Source organism: Harpegnathos saltator, unplaced genomic scaffold (assembly GCF_003227715.2).
Source record: "Harpegnathos saltator strain DR-91 unplaced genomic scaffold, Hsal_v8.6 scaffold779, whole genome shotgun sequence".
Lineage (NCBI taxonomy): Eukaryota > Metazoa > Arthropoda > Insecta > Hymenoptera > Formicidae > Harpegnathos > Harpegnathos saltator.
In genome coordinates, this window is record NW_020230625.1 from 646951 (window position 1) to 664330 (window position 17380).

Genomic DNA, 17380 nt, shown 5'->3' on the forward strand with positions numbered 1-17380 from the left:
TCCTACAGTGTTTGCACAGTTTCAAGAAACTCTACAAGCGAAAAGAAGAGAAGAAGAACAAACATTGTCTGTTTTCCACTCGATATAAATTGCAAACGAAATATTTGCTCGCTTTGAATAATTTCACGCAAGCGGCAGCTCTCAACAAAGGCTGCTGAATACAACGCAATTGCAGAAACATATCCGAACAATGAGGATATTTTCAACACGACAAAAACAAACGTGCAGTAGATTGAAGTATCGTCCGGATACTAATCATCGTGCGCACGCTGTGAATCGGTGCTCTTATCACCGTTAAAATAAAACAAGAAGCGAGCGTAATCTGCGTTCATTGCTTACTCTGTTCGCTACATCCATATGTTGCACACATGAATACACCCGAAGTGTATCCTCCGAGTGTATCCTTTCAAGTCTCATGAAGTGTGAATGAATTGAAATTTTTGCACAATGCGGATATTTGCAAGGACAGAGAGGAAGAGACGCCTAACTGTGTGAACAATATGTCAGAGTTTTGATAATTTTATAGAGGAAGTAACGCGCGTGTCTCGTTTCTGTGTTTGTGTACGTGTAAGCAGCCCATACAAAGAAATTTGATGAGCTGTCACTGCTAACTGTTATTGTGTTTATAATGTCATTTCTAGTGAGAGTATGTGCGAGAAAGATAAACAAACAGGTAAAAAATGTAATTTTATGTCCTGCGTGTGTGAAATATATGGATCTTCTTGCACAAATTTTTGTGTTCACATGAAATATATTTACTATATTATTTAATATGTAATATTAACAAGCAAAAATTTGCATGCTGTTGTTGCTGTTGTTCGTATGTGTTGTGTACGCTATTTGATATATTAAATAATATAGTACCATTTAATATATTTATAAATATTTTAATACATTAAAATATATATTAAAATTTTTAATACAAGGTGTCTTAAAAATACCGAAATCCCGAATAACTTTGCAGGATCAAGTTCTCATAAAAAACTTTAAATACAAAAGTTGTAAAAAATCGAGTAACAAACTTGATGGTGACCTTGAATTTGACCTTGGCCATGATCTTCAAGGTAATTTGGAGGTCAACTTGCGTTTTTTAAATGGGAACCCTTATTTTTTATTACACTGTTTTTTCTATTAATTTGAACAACTTTTGTCTAAAACATTTTTTCATTTGCCTAATATTTTTTTAGATATTTGAGGAAAACTTGATAACTTTTTCAATATTTAACTTACAATATCTCGCTAACTATTTGTCGGAAGACAAAAAGGTACTAGACTTTCTTGCTTTATTTAGTCTCAAAAATATATTGTTACAATAGCGCCCTGACTTTTGTTAACTTACTGATTTTTGGAAATTTCAAAATTATCAAAATAAGGGTTCTCATTTAAAAAACGCAAGTTGACCTCCAAATGACCTTGAAGGTCATGGCCAAGGTCAAATTCAAGGTCACCATCAAGTCCGTTACTCGATTTTCTACAACTATTGTATTTAAAGTTTTTCATGAGAACTTGATCCTACAAAGTTAGCCAGGGGTTCCGGTATTTTTAAGACACTCTGTATATTAAAATTTTAATATATTTATAAACTATATTTATTATATATTATATAAAATTGTGTAATTCTTTTATGAACGTGTACAATTTATAAAGTATGACAAGACACTTTTCGCACACGCAGGTATTATCGCACAAAGCATCAGTTATCAAACAAATGGTGCGTAATTTGGAAGTGCACGAGCATGTCGCATATACCTTATTGAAGACAGCCGGAATCCCTACTCCATCTTTCGAAGTAGCCAAGACACCCGACGAAACCGCCGCTTTGGCCAAGGATTTCAAGACCAAGGACATCGTACTAAAGGCCCAGGTTCTCGCTGGAGGTAGAGGAATGGGGAGATTTCGAGGCACTGACATCAGCGGTGTTATGATGTGCGAAACGTAAGTTTAATCATAAATTACTTCACGGATTGCGAAGATATAAATATATTGGTGACACATTATCAAGTTGTATAACAAATCATAGATGCGCATTTTAAAACAATTAAAAGTACGTCTCCTAAATATTTTTTTGAACACCTATAAGAGGAATCGATAAATCTTTTGTGGAAAACAATATGAAGACACCCATGATGTATTAAAGTGATGAGAAAAAACTCGCTTTTTTCATCATAATTCGGTCATTTTTTCGTCATTTTGATATCATTTTGATGTCATAATTTTCTGTTCTGCCTTTTAAAATAACTGAGTTTACATATAAAATCGCTGAAAAAATAAAAATACTTAAAAGGGATAAAATATTTATTCAATGGGCCCTAATAACATATTACTTATATTTATTTAAACTTTATCTTACTAAATTATTTTGTTTTTAATAAAATGAACAATCATTTACATGCAAAATTACGATTTAAGAAAAATGTGTATTTTCTCACGTAAAGAGTATTATGTTAGTGTAAAAATATGTTTATTAATATAGTATAAGTATTAACATTCGCTGAATAAATATTTTAGATCTCTATAAATACTTTTTCTCTTAATACAAAAGCTTAATATAAAAGTGTTTTGCAAAATATTCTCTACAAAAATGATTTTAATGATAATAATGATGAAGAAATAATTTATAATTTATTGCCTCATCAGTGTCATCTTATTGCGAAATATAGTAGGAAGTGCTAAAAGATCAAACGATAATATTTCGTTTTTTTGCAGGCCTGAACAGGCGAAGAAGTTGGCAAATAACATGATCGGCAAAGTTTTGGTGACGAAGCAGACGGGTGCAGCTGGAAAGATATGTAACTCTGTGATGATAACGACGCGCATGTTTCCGCGTAAGGAATATTATCTTGCGATGATGTTAGAACGTACCTTCGACGTACGTATCACTGCATGCACCATTTATTTCTGACGCAATACTGACATACGAGGATAGTCCCAGAAGTATCTAACCTAACAAAGAAAACACAAAAAATTTGAGAAAAAATATCTTTATTTCTCTACATAGTCTCCTTTTAGCTCAATACACTTTTCCCAGCGATGTTCAATAGCTTCGATACCCTCTTTATAGTGGGAATCGTCGAGCTCCTCATAATAGCCATCAAGTCACCTTGGTCCATTGTTTTGACTGTTCCTTCGTCTCAGGTGTGAAATGATGGACCCGTGTTTTTTCATCCATGGTTATGAATTGACGCAAAAACTCGGCTTTATTGCTGCGAAACTTCGCCGAACACTCGATTGAAACATCCTCACGACGTTGTTTTTGTTCCAATCGCGGCACTCATCTTGCGCACAGCTTTCTCATGTCCAAATTTTCAGTCAATATGCGATGTACAGCACTTTTTGAAATGCCTACCATGTCTGCTAACTCGCACACTTTTAGTCGACGGTCATCCAATACCATTTTGTGGATTTTCTTTACCGTTTCTGGCGTGGTCACCTCATTTGGTCGACCACTGCGATGTTCGTCTTGGCAGCTCATACGGCCTCGTTTAAACTCTGCCACCCAATATTTTACTGTTGTAAACGAAGGAGCAGACTCTCCCAGAGTAGAATCTAGCTCCGCTTTGATATGGGTTGGACTGAGGCCTATCAAATGAAAGTATTGTATCACATAACGATGACCAATTTTTTCCATGTTTACAAATTCACTGAGAGCGTTCACTATTGATGGCTGCCAAATAAACACTAAACAACGTAACGTCGTCAAACTTCAAACTTAAGTTTTATAAGGTTGGTACTTTCTACCATAGGCATTCTTTTCAAACAACAACCGCTATTTATACGTCAGGTCAAGTACTTCTGGTACTACCCTCGTACATTCAACTAATAAGATTTCGAGATATATATTTATATCTTATATTCTCTTATATCTTAATAAAAAGTCACAATGTCTGTATATCCTCTAGATTTCAATATACAGAAATTAGAACTTATAAAAATGTTAGAATATACGAATATTTCGGAATGACACAATCCTAAACAGAAATGATTATATATAATTATATGTAAAAGAATTAATATATATATCCACATGTAAAATTTATACATAATTCATTTTTCCTGGGATGTCAATCTCATCACAAATGATATCATTCTAATTAATTAATTAATTGCTACTTATATCCTTCCAAGGGACCCGTGTTGATCGTTTCTAAGCAAGGCGGTGTGAACATCGAGGAAATCGCTGCTACGAATCCTGAAGCTATATCGTATATACCAATTGACATGAGGAAAGGTTTAACAGCCGAGCAAGCGGATAGCGTTGGCAATAAGCTAGGATTGACAGGACAGAGCAAGGAGATCGCGTCGATTATCGCCTGTAATCTTTATGAATTGTTCATCGAGAAGGACGCATTGCTTCTCGAGATCAATCCATTCGTTGAAGATATTTGCGGCCAATGTAAGTGCAAATAAACAGACATAAAAAGTGCGAATAAGAAGGCACGCTAGAAACTTGTAAGGAAAATCTCGGTTTCTTAATCAAATATAATTTCTTTACATCATATCTGTAAGTACTTTTAATTTAAATTTGTTACATCTTTAATGAAATTTAACTAATCACATTTTAATGTAACTGATGACAAATGTGACAAGTAATGATTATTATATTTGTAAAATAATTTCATTGATTAATCTATTAGCAATTAATTTGTTAAAATTAATTTGGTTTAATTTTTATTTGTCTATTATAATTAATCCATTAAATAAATAAATATGTATATATACAGAGTCTGCCAAAAGTTCCGGAACGGTTAATTATTTCAAAAAATAATGATTGTTTAAAACAATGTTTGAAATAAAAGTTGTAGGGCTTAAAAAAAACTACCAGTTATTGATACTTGTTTGACCTTGAAATGACCTTGAGAAACGTTATCAAGGTTGACATAAAAATCTTAAATGGAAATTCCAATTTTTTATTGCACCATCTTTTTCCACCAATTAATTTGAACAACTTTTGTCTGAAACATTTTTTTATTTGCCTAATATTTTTTGAGATATTTAAGGATAACTTTTTTAATATTTAATTTACGATATCTCGCTAACTATTTGTCGGGATAAAAAAATAGTACTAGACTTTTCTATTCTACTTGGTTTTAAGAATATATTATTACAATAGCGCCCTGACTTTTGTTAATTTGATGATTTTGAAATTTCGAAAGATTGATAAATTAACAAAAATTAACAACAAATAATTATTGTACATTATTGTATTATATATTGTACCAATATATAATAGAAAAGTCTCTTATCATTTTTTTATCTTGACAAACAGTTAGCGAGATAGCGTAAGTTAAATATTGAAATATTCAAATATTGGAAAAGTTACCAAGTTATCCTTAAATATCTCAAAAAATATTAGGCAAATAAAAAAATGTTTCAGACAAAAGTTGTTCAAATTAATTGGTGGAAAAAGATGGTATAATAAATTGGAGTTTCCATTTAACATTTTTATGTCGACCTTGATAACGTTTCTCAAGATCATTCCAAAGTCAAACAATATCAATATCTGATAGCTTTTTTAAGCCCTACAATTTTTGTTTCAAACATTGTTTTAAACAATCATTATTTTTTTGAAATAATTAACCGTTCCGGAACTTTTGGCAGACCCTGTACATATAATATTTATAATCGTTTTAACATATAATTGTTTTCTTATTGTTGTATTTATATAATAATTGTATATTTAATTTTCACAGATTACGCTCTGGATTGTAAATGCAACTTTGATGACAGTGCCGATTTCCGACAGAAGGAATTATTCGCATTTAAGGACACGACCCAGATGGATCCGAATGAAGTGGAGGCGGAGAAGCACAACTTGAATTACATTACTTTGGATGGAAATATCGGCTGCTTGGTGAACGGAGCTGGTCTTGCTATGGCCACAATGGACATTATAAAATTTTACGGCGGTATGCCAGCTAATTTTTTGGACGTTGGCGGCACCGCTACAATCGAAACTGTAACGGAAGGTTTCAAGATATTGTCTGCGGGTGAAAATGTAATTATATTACTCATTTATGACACTCGATAATGCACAGATTAAGTGTCAGATATAATAGACTAATACTGACAATTGTCTCCCAGGTGGAAGCTATTCTAGTCAATATCTTTGGTGGCATTATGAGATGCGATATAATAGCTCAAGGAATTATCAATGCTTTTAAACAGTTAGATTTGAAGACACCTGTGGTCGTACGATTACAGGTAATCGCTTTCTTATCTACTGATTATTATGACACTATAACGCTATTATCTCTTCAAGAATGAATTCCTTTAAGTTAAGAAACTGATTTAATTTTAAAGTGACAAATATAACATCAGTCACATAACGAGTTATTTTTCTTTTAATAAAAAAATTAAAAATGTTTCTTTTTTTTGTAGAATTTGATATTTTACGTTTATACATATATGACATACATAGATATACCGGGTGTTTCAGACCACCCGGGTCACCCGATTTTTTCGTTAACGCAAAATTTTAGAGAAAAATATTTCAGACAAAAGCTGTAGGGCTTCAAGGGATCTATGACGCTATTTGACCTTGGAATTTGACCTTGGGATAACATTGAAAAATCCAGTCAAGATCAACATAAAAATCTTAAATGAATACCCCAACTTTTTATTACATCATCTTTTTCAAGCAATTAATTTGAACAACTTTTGTCTGAAACATTTTTCTATTTACCTAATATTTTTTGAGATATTTGAGGAAAACTTGATAACTTTTTCAATATTTAATTTATGATATCTCGCTATTTGTCGGAAGAAAAAGTGGTACTAGACTTTTCTGTTCTATTTAATCACAAGAATATATTGTTATAATAGCGCCCTGAATTTGGTTAATTTGATGATTTTGAAATTTCCAAAAATCAGCAAGTTAACAAAAGTCAGGACGCTATTATAACAATATATTCTTGTGATTAAATAGAACAGAAAAGTCTAGTACCACTTTTTCTTCCGACAAATAGCGAGATATCGTAAGTTAAATATTGAAAAAGTTTTCCTCAAATACCTAAAAAAATATTAGGCAAATAAAAAAATGTTTTAAACAAGAGTTGTTCAAATTAATTGATAGAAAAAAATAGTGTAATAAAAAATAAAGGTTCCCATTTAAAAAACGTAAGTTAATCTTCAAATGACCTTCAAGGTCAAGGTCAAGATCAAATTTGAGGTCACAAGAAAACAGAACTTTATGAACCCTAAAACTTTTGTTGGAGTCACTTTTCCCTATAATGCATAGATTCTGAGATAGGGGGGGTCTGTTACTTTTGGAAAACTTGATATAATGTTGTGTGTGTATATAAAATATAAAATCATAATATATATAAAATATTTGATTCTAATATTTATTACATTTTTAATGGCAATGTATGAATTAAAGAAGGAAAAATTTTGAACATATCTGAATATATACATATGTCAGTATCCCTGAAAAAGTTAATTTATCTCTTCTCAGGGTACTAATGTGAAGGAGGCTAAAGCATTGATAGCGGACGCTAAGCTGAAGGTTTTCTCCATAGATGATTTTGCCGAAGCAGCTGAAACATCCGTAAAGTTAGCATTAATGATGAATCTCGCGAAGTCTTTAAATTTAGATATGAACATCATCACAAAATCATCGGGTAAGGAATCAAGTACAGACAGCACCAGAGAAAAAAAGTGACACTGCCGTTTGAGAATTATTCGAAAAATATGTTCATCATTTGCCTACGAAATATATTCTTTGGGCATAATTAGATTTAGATATATTACAGTAAAATCATGGGGTGAGGAAGTAGCAAACAAAGAAAAGAAATGAAACTACTACTCAGAAACGGTTGCAATGATATTTTTATGCATTTATCTACTAAATATACCTGTTGTACATAAAACAAATGCATCGTTTGCTTTTCCTTACAATACTATATGCGTAATTTGCGAGATGCTTCGAATGAAATTTTATCGAAAAGAGCATATGTTGATTTGTTTCGTGAAAGAAAAAAAAAGATGTTTGTTTGTGTCTTTAATTTTCAATTCTAGGAAACTTCGTATATTCGTGCTTTTCAAATATTATTTTTAAAATAATAAAGATCATTTAAATAAAAAATAAAAACAGAATAAATTAAATATCGTGATAAGAATTGAAACACGCAATCATCTGAAAGACGAAAGCACTCCAGCAATATTTTAATCCCGAATTACATTCCACAAAATAAAAAAAAAATTTCCAAGCGAAACAATAAACGTTTCGAAACGAAAAATTGGCAGTCATGAAAGAAAAGAGGATGAAGGCAATAATATTTCCACCGGTCACATGTCGATGTCGGATGACATTAGAGATGTGCGAACTATTCGAATTTGAATCGAATCGAATGTAATTCAAATGTAATTCAATTCGACTCGAATTCGAATCCCTATGATTCGGATCCGAATAATTCGAAAATTTCAAGTCGCGAAGATTCGAATACGAATCAAATACTTAGCGTTTACGCGCATCAGCTACAAAACGAGCCATCTGGGCTTGTATGTTTGAATCCTTAACTTGTAATTAACTTAACTTATAATTAATAACTTAATTATAAATTACTTTAAATATTTAAATACATATTTTATTTTAAGATGATATTACAATATCAATATTTCTTTTCATATTAAAATCTTCCATCATTATTTGCATGTTTAATAGTCGTGTTAAATTTTTTAATGATTCGATTCGATTTCATTGGATTCAATTCGAGTTCGAATGAAATTTCATAGATTCGATTCGACATAAAGATTCTTGATTCGCATATCTCTAGTCGACGTCGCGATAAACTTTTCCAAATAATGTAACTTTTACGCGTATTCGAACGGTGCCGCGCTCACGAGCCGCGCAACAGTCGCGCACTTCGTACCGCTTGTTGCCGCGAGGTCGCGTCAACTTTGCGTTACGGGAGCATGCGGACGTGTGAAACGTCAAGGTAAAAACGGATACGGCAGAGCAGGGTAGGAACGCGAGTGAGACGGAGACCGAAACTGGCGCTTGGTGTCAGTTCGTCGCCGTCGCTTAAGCAAAGATGGCCACCATGTTGTCGCGGGCGATCTTGTTCGCGGAGAACTTCGGCCGTTTCAACAGCTCCAAGGTACGTGAGCAGATTTTCGCGTCCGTGTCGATTACACGCCTCGCACGTCCTTGGAAAAACATGCAGAGAACATCCGCGTTTCGCGGCCGACGAGGACTTGCCCGTGAGAGAGAGAGAGAGAGGAGAGAAGGAGCGAGTACGAGAAAAAGAGAGGGAGAGAGGGAGGAACGAAGAAGGACGTTCCGCCATAGTAGACCGCAAAGTGGTCTGCTAAATTGAGCGCCAGGGTCGAGCGATTCGAAGCCAAGCGGCGCTCTGCCGATCGCACGATTTTTTACGAAAAATCGACCCGACGATTACGCAATCACCCTCCGCGTCGATCGCATCGAGCCCGCAGCGTCCCCGTTTCCTGATGAAAACATCCGCCCGCGTTTCATTGCGATTAACGAAATTACCTAGGGGGAGAGAGCAATACTTGTCAAACGATCGAGCGCGCGCGCGCGCGGTCAATAATCATGATCGTCGGGCTATTTCAGGAAGGACGATCCGAGTGCGCAGTAACAGCTAACAATGTAGAGAGGACAAATGGACGATCGATCGATCCCTTTGTTCGTTCGTTCATTCACGCGCGCGGCAAACGTTGACCGTTGCTTTCTTCGCTTGCGAAAAAGTTCGCTCACGTCACTCGTTTTTAGAACGGAGAAATGAGGGAGCGAGAGAGAGAAAGAGAGAGAGTGGGAGAAAGAAATGCCTCGTGCCTATTGAGCACGTGCTCGGTTGTCAAAGTCGACCACGCGTCATGCTGATGGCACGAAGTAGTAAAACTCGAATTCATTTTTACGCAAGGATATACCAAGGGTATGCACCGAAGGAGTATGAGAGATAATTTTCTATGTCCTTATCTCTTTCCATTTTTTTGTGAGGTACCCTGGAAATTTTGAGTCGCTCCTGGGTTTCACTGATAGGTTCATCACATTTTTAGAGACATCATCACGGACGTTTATAAATTTTTCTTCCTGCCGATTGGAAGAATTCTCTTGTTAAAAAATCCTTTATCTACAAATGAGTACGGATAACCATTCCACGACATTGAAAAGAAAACTAGTAGTTTAATCCTTTCGGGCCTGACTTTTTTCTAGGAATAATTACTAAAGGGTTTTAGGGTCGCTGATTATGAATCTGTAGTCAAAATTTCAGAATTCAAAATAGCGAATCCAATATGGCGAACCAAAATGTAAAATTTTCTTGGATTCGAGTAAAATTCATATTCCAGAGATTTTTGGGTCGCTGATTATGAATCTGTAGTCAAAATTTCAAAGTTAAAAATGACGAATTCAATATGCATAGCGTGTAAAGTTCCACTCTGTCTCATTCCGTGCTTCAAACAATTCCACGAAATGTGAATAAAATTGAGTCGACCTTGTTTATTTACATTTTGTCAGCTATATTAGATATGACTATATTGAATTTGAAAATGTTGACTTTAGATTCGTTATCAGCGACTCAAAAAACGCCTGAAAAATGAGTTTCATTCAAATTCAAAGAAATTTCACATTTTGTTCCGCCATATTGAATCCGTCATTTTGAAATTAAGTAGCAATTTTATTTCATATAGCCCTTACGTTGACCTTCAAAATGTGAGCCCAGGAAGAACTTGCCATCTTAATTTTTATGGAATACATATATATATATATTTTTTACTTTTATTCTGTTTTACGAGTATTTGATGAGATATGCAGATTGGAGGATGAAACTAACAAGGATGTTGATTTTTATGTGAAGAGTCCTATTTTTCCTTTTTAAAATCAGCTCAAGAAGAAACCGCTATCTTTATTTTTGTGGGAGATATGAATTTTTTAAGTTCTGGGACACGTATGTCCTACCAGACACGAAAGGTTTAAAGTTTATTATTGTGCAATCTTACGTGCTGCGTAAAAAAGCGCCATTGCCAAGTTGTGCATAAAAGATGCGTGCAATAGAAATATATAATTCATTGCCACTCTGGTTAGCCTTCGGGTATAGATTCATACTCTATAAATGTGACGCATGTTTTATAATGATCCACGCGTACTTTAACCTACTCATTTATCTCGTATATGATACCGGAATGCTGCATTATCAATCAATTATCGGTTTCTATGCTATAATGAATGTGTGTAACGTAAACTTTTGCCGTATATATAATCTCGAAGAATTGCGCAAGAATGTTCAACAGCGGTATTATTGCGTACACCGTGTATACTCGTGTAAAGTTTACACGCTTTCTACGACTTGTGCTTCGGAACGTAATTAACGTCCAGCGGAAAAGTTTGCCTTTGAGTATTTTTTAGACAACTTCTCCCTGTTAGAAGTCGGAAATGCGTCTCGAAATGCATCGAGGAAAAAAGTGTTGAAATCGCAGCGCAATGATACCAGCGCGACGTCTCCTGCAATCAGTTTTTCAATAATTCTTCAATAAAATTTGGTGTTTTACTATAATTAATAATTATAATATAAATAATTACAATATAGAAATGATATTATAAATAAGAAATAATTGTGTTACAGTAAATCGTTCCACTAATTTATCGCACCATAGTCACTGTGTATGATCTTCCTCGAACTTTCAGATATTAGCATGCAAGACCAACGTAGCAAAGCAGCAGGCCAGGAACTTGAATGTACACGAACACATCAGTTACAGTTTACTCAACGAAGCTGGCGTACCAACTCCGAAATTCGGCGTTGCCAAAACTCCTGACGAGGCAGCCAAACTCGCTGCCGGCCTGCAGTCGAAGGACATCGTCCTGAAAGCTCAGGTCCTCGCTGGCGGCAGAGGAAAAGGACATTTCAAGGGGTCCAGCGTGAGCGGAGTAAAGATGTGTGAGACGTGAGTGATGACCGTATATAATCGTATTATATCGCAAAAAAATATCATATAGAGGAAAGTTCCGACTATGTTGAGGATTGCCGTTGCACTTATTGTCTTCATTCGTAGCCCGGAAGAAGCTAAAGCTTTGGCGGGTCAGATGCTGGGCAAGCTGTTGATCACTAAGCAGACCGGCGAAGCTGGCCGGATATGCAACGCTGTGATGGTGACGCAACGTATGTTCCCCCGCAAGGAGTACTACCTTGCTGTCATGATGGAAAGAGCCTTTGGTGTAAGCAGGTTTAGTTTGGATTTTGTCATCCGTTATATACTGAAACCCAGTATATAGTAAAACATTAAAAAAAAATGATTCTGACAAACATACTCTCAATTCCAGGGTCCCGTCATAATAGCGTCCAGCCAAGGTGGGGTGAACATCGAAGAGGTTGCCGCGACAAACCCTGGTGCCATCATGTATGAACCTATCGACATTAATAAAGGCATTACAAAGGAGCAAGCAGAGCGTATAACTAACAAGCTCGGCCTCGAGAATGTGAAGGACTATATTTCTGATATAATTATGAATCTCTACCAAATGTTCCTCAAGAAAGACGCTCTTCTCTTAGAAGTAAATCCTCTCGCCGAGGACATTAACGGAAACTGTGAGTCATAATTCGTACCAGTTCCAGTGAGAAAAATGCAATTCCTTTGACATTACTTTGGAATTGAACGCAACTATTTTCTTTTTATAGATTTTGCTCTGGACTGCAAGTGTCGGTTCGATGACAATGCCGAGTTCAGGCAGAAGGAACTGTTCAGTTTGAGAGACTGGACTCAGGAGGACAAGAAAGAAGTCGACGCCGCCAAATTCGACCTGAATTACATCGCGCTCGATGGTAATATCGGCTGCATGGTGAACGGAGCTGGCTTAGCCATGGCCACCATGGACATCATAAAACTGCATGGCGGCGAACCGGCCAATTTCCTCGACGTTGGCGGTGGTGCATCAACCTCTGCGGTGAAAGAGGCATTTAAGATCATCACTTCTGATCCACGGGTGAGTAAACGGTATCGCTGTTTGTATCGTTCATTAACATACAATGAAATTGCGTAATATGAGGCATGCAGCAAGCGTTTTTTTAGCACTTTCAGTCAAGATATACGATTGACCTTTGTATCTCGTATCACATAATGATATCTTTGCCTTGTAAAGAATTATATCTTTATCTCTTCATATAAAATAATCTTTAATTTAGAAAGAAAAGTTTACCAAAAGACGTTCGTTCTCTTAATTTTCAGAGTTTGTAGAAATTTTAAATTTTATCAACATTACGCAGTAATTTGTTTGTTTTTCTGATACACGTGTATTCTTTTCCGTGTAGGTTCACGCTCTTCTAGTTAATATTTTTGGAGGCATCATGAGATGCGATGTCATAGCGGAGGGTATTATCGCAGCGACTAAGGAATTAAGTTTAAAGATCCCCGTGGTCGTTAGATTACAGGTATAGAGTACATCTCCGATATATTTCACATTCCACTTAATCGGCTGGAATTTCACATGACGTGATGTATTTGGTGTTCACAGGGTACTAACGTTGACGAAGCCAAAGCTTTGATTGCGAACGCAGGCTTAAAGATAGTACCGATCGACGATCTTGACGAGGCTGCACGAGTTGCGGTGAAGCTATCTACTATCGTCAAGTTAGCGCAATCCGAAAATCTCAGTGTAAATTTCGAGATACCAGCAATTTCATAGGGAACTAGCAAACAATTGTAATTGATATGTTGTTAAGAATAATATTTACGAAAGAAAAAGAAAAGATTTACTTGAACGTTGAAAAATCGAAGAACGTCTGAAAGTATATTTAACATCTCACACAGAAAAATTAACTTCATATATATAATAACGCGCGCTCTTAAAGAGTGCCAATGTCTCCAATGAATGAACTTGTCTTTTGAATCTTTTGGTGTAATTCATAGAAATGGAAAAGAGAAACAGAGAGAGAGAGAGAGAGAGAGAGAGAGAGAGAGAGAGAGAGAGAGAGAGAGAGAGAGAGAGAGAGAGAGAGAGAGAGAGAGGAAGAACACGTGCAGAGCCTGCAGGCGCTTTCCAGTTTGCGAAAGCAATCGCGTCAGACATTAAATGTGTCAGACATTAAAATTTCAAAGACAGGCAAGCTAATATATATACTTTTTCTTTTAATATGTTAAATGTACAAGAGACGAATGTAATACAAAATTATGCGAAGTTACTCACAGAAACGTAATTTATTGCTTGCCCTGTAACAGGGCTCTGTGATCCAGTATTAAGAGATTAACTTATGTAATATAATACCTGTCCACATACAGAAAGAGAAAGAGAGAGAAAAAAAGCGAGAGTCACTGAGGACAAGTACGTATTTGTGACGTGTGCCAACAGAAAACACATGAATAAGAAAGTACATGCCTGTTCTTTGTCGACGAAACCTTTCGCGTCAGCTGAAAGTTGTCAAACGTCGAAAGTATGTATGAATCTGAAAAGGCCTGTTCAATGTGTAACATATACTTGTAGCAATGTGTAAACGTACATAAATTATTTTACATAATTTTTATTTGTTTTCGTATCCTCAGAGAACGATCAGATCGTCGTCAGGGTTGTTGCATCCGAGTAATACTATTCAGCCGGAGAAAATTTGATTGGAGATTGCCCAAAATCGGTTATCGTAAACATGTATTTTTCCGCATATCTATATTATTGCTCAAATTCTATCAAACAAAGAGCCATTATCCATTGTTGGTATAAGAATATCGCGAGCGTTTTTAATTCTCTATATGTGTAGGGCACTATAATCATAATGAAGAAAGATGGGGGAAAATTATTTTATGGCACGCAAAGTTCTCGAAATTTTGTGTGTATATATATATATGTATGTACATATATATATATATATATATATACATGGAGCAATAGAATAAAAAATTTCGAAATCCTCTCGTATATATCTCTTGTAGAAAAATAATAAAATTATAGAATTAGTATCACTATATAATTCAGAAATTCCGTACCTGCAATTTGATTTTTTTTGTACGTATACGAGGATTTATATATTTCGAATATTTTGTGTTCTAATTTTATACTCTAGACTACTTTTAAAATATTTCGCGCCATGGAAAGGAAATCGCGGTTCTTTTTGTTACTAGGTATGAACAGGGGCTGTATTCCGTACCTGCATATCGACAGTTGTCGGTGTCGTTAGCGGCATTGTGCAGGTTTTTCATATAACAAAAGCTGCGCAATACTGCTAACGACACCGACAACTATCAGTACGCGAGTACAGAATACAGCCCCAGTGCCGCGATTCTGTAACTCGTTATTGGAGTTAACGACACTTTCGTTATCGTTGCGCAGCTTTTGTGTACCGTAGAAAAGCTTCGCAACAATAACGAAACTGTCGTTAACTCCAATAACGAGTTACAGAATCCGGTACAGTACCGCGATTCTGTAACTCGTTATTGGAGTTAACGACACTTTCGTTATCGTTGCGCAACTTTTGTATACCGTAGAAAAGCTGCGCAACAATAACGAAACTGTCGTTAACTCCAATAACGAGTTACAGAATCGCGGTACTGTGGTACGATTCTTTAACTCGTTATTGGAATTAACGACAGTTTCGTTAACTCCAATAACGAGCTAAAGAATCGCGCCGCAGAGGTCTGTTCGTGTTTCAAAGAATTTCTGAATTAAGCCAGCGGCACACGATGCTTGTTTTTGTGCTGGATTGCTTGCTGGATGAAAATATTGCGTTCTGATTGGTGCATTTCCATTCATCTTCGGAAATGTACCAATCAGAATGCAGAATGCAGTGCTTTAGTGCATTAGGGCCCAGTTCCACAACTTGCTTTAAACGGAGTTTAAAGCAAGTTGTGGAACTGGGCCTAAGTTAGAATATGGATACGTGAAACGGAACGCACTCATGAAATATATTTCTTTCGTTCTAATTGTACGTACTAATTGTATAATATTGTACTAGTGTGCATTAGTTCAGAAGTTATTCGGGAACGAATAGACCTTCAATTGTTCTTGAAATTCTTAAAATCGGTATCAAATAAAATATTGACATGCGGCTGCTTTCAGTCTTCTCTTTGAACAAATATAGCTAGTGACATAATTAGATATTGGTCAACTTGGTAGATGTGGTTCTGATTTGGCCACACTGGCTTTTGTCTTTCAAATTTCGTAACGATACTTTGAGAAGTGGTGCTTGGAATTTTCTTATTTTCGGTTCCTGTATTCCTTTGCAAAAATCTCTTTTTTGTATAAACAGATTTTTGTATAAACGTGAAAATATGGTGAGGACAAGAGCGGACAGGGTTCCTAGAAGAGGTAAATTTTACAACACAAAAGCGATTGAATGTTTCTATATTTGTTCCATTGAAAATAACAACATTGTATGTATGTTACTTATATATTTTCAGCTGTTGGCGAGAAATCAAGTGCGAAAAAGAATGTAGCTGTAAAAATTAATACTCCTAAGAAGAATGGCAGAGGAAGTAATATTTTTCATAAATTCTCCAAATTCTATAATAAAGAAACCAAGTGTAATGATGCATGAAGATATTATTCATAACAAAATTTCATATTTTTTTAGGAAAAAAATACACTAGTGGGAATCCCTACCATCCACGAGAAACACCACAGTGGCAGAAATCTATTACTTGCTTTATGAATTCGCCTGGGACAACTGCAGAGGCAACTGCAGACGAGGCCTCATCAAAAGTAAATATTACAAATGAGTGATGTAAATATATGTTTATATCAGTCTTTTATTTTTCAAATTAATTTATATGTGAAATACTTATTTCAGGAGGATAATAATCCTGATATTAAAGAAGATATAGAAGATGAAGATGAAGATGATGAAACTGACTAAAATAGTCTCGTCATTCAGTTTTATATCATGATATAGTTAGATCATTAATTATTTGCAACTTTTATTTATTTGAACTATAGCATTGTTATTTTTATCATATATTTGTTTCATTACAATTTCATATGAATATTTATCGTTTTAGAGAAAAATTGATATACATCTTAATATGATGATGCAGGACAAATTATCAGACTAATATATTAATTTGTTTAATTTAATGCAATTTTAAATAAATATAGAAAATTGCATATAAATTGCTAAAGTAGAAATAAAATAGAAATTTAGTGTTATAAAAGTAAAAGAGATATCTAGAGTAAGATTACTGTACATGTTCAATTATAATTTATTTGGTATAAAATAATGATAAAAATCTAAGATAAATCAATATTATTTAGTTGACAATTAAATGTGTGAAGATTAAGAGAGAAAGAAATGTAATAAATTAAATTTTTATATATAATTAAGTCATATATGAATAATATGTTGTCCCACCATGTATATTATGCTAATAATTATATTTATCATGAAATAATTAAAGATTCGGCGTTCTATCGATTCAAAACTTCATCAGTTGCGTCGAGAGT

The 17380-nt window shown here is 34.9% G+C and overlaps 2 protein-coding genes across 2 annotated transcripts; both read left to right on the forward strand.

Annotated features, from left to right (window-relative positions):
- The first annotated feature begins 37 nt into the window (after positions 1 to 37).
- ScsbetaA (Succinyl-coenzyme A synthetase beta subunit, ADP-forming) lies at positions 38 to 14472 on the forward strand. The gene is made up of 14 exons (XM_025306394.1): positions 38 to 673; positions 1676 to 1935; positions 2707 to 2869; positions 4126 to 4393; positions 5691 to 5995; positions 6082 to 6201; positions 7454 to 7657; positions 9027 to 9098; positions 11648 to 11907; positions 12016 to 12178; positions 12284 to 12548; positions 12639 to 12943; positions 13269 to 13388; positions 13472 to 14472. The coding sequence occupies exons 1-14, from the start codon at positions 629 to 631 to the stop codon at positions 13640 to 13642; spliced, it is 2721 nt and encodes a 906-aa protein (XP_025162179.1). The 5' UTR covers positions 38 to 628; the 3' UTR covers positions 13643 to 14472.
- Positions 14473 to 15872: 1400 nt separating this feature from the next.
- LOC105186846 (PCNA-associated factor) lies at positions 15873 to 16997 on the forward strand. Its single transcript, XM_011147324.3, has 4 exons — positions 15873 to 16249; positions 16342 to 16416; positions 16515 to 16642; positions 16731 to 16997. The coding sequence occupies exons 1-4, from the start codon at positions 16213 to 16215 to the stop codon at positions 16794 to 16796; spliced, it is 306 nt and encodes a 101-aa protein (XP_011145626.1). The 5' UTR covers positions 15873 to 16212; the 3' UTR covers positions 16797 to 16997.
- Positions 16998 to 17380: the final 383 nt, after the last annotated feature.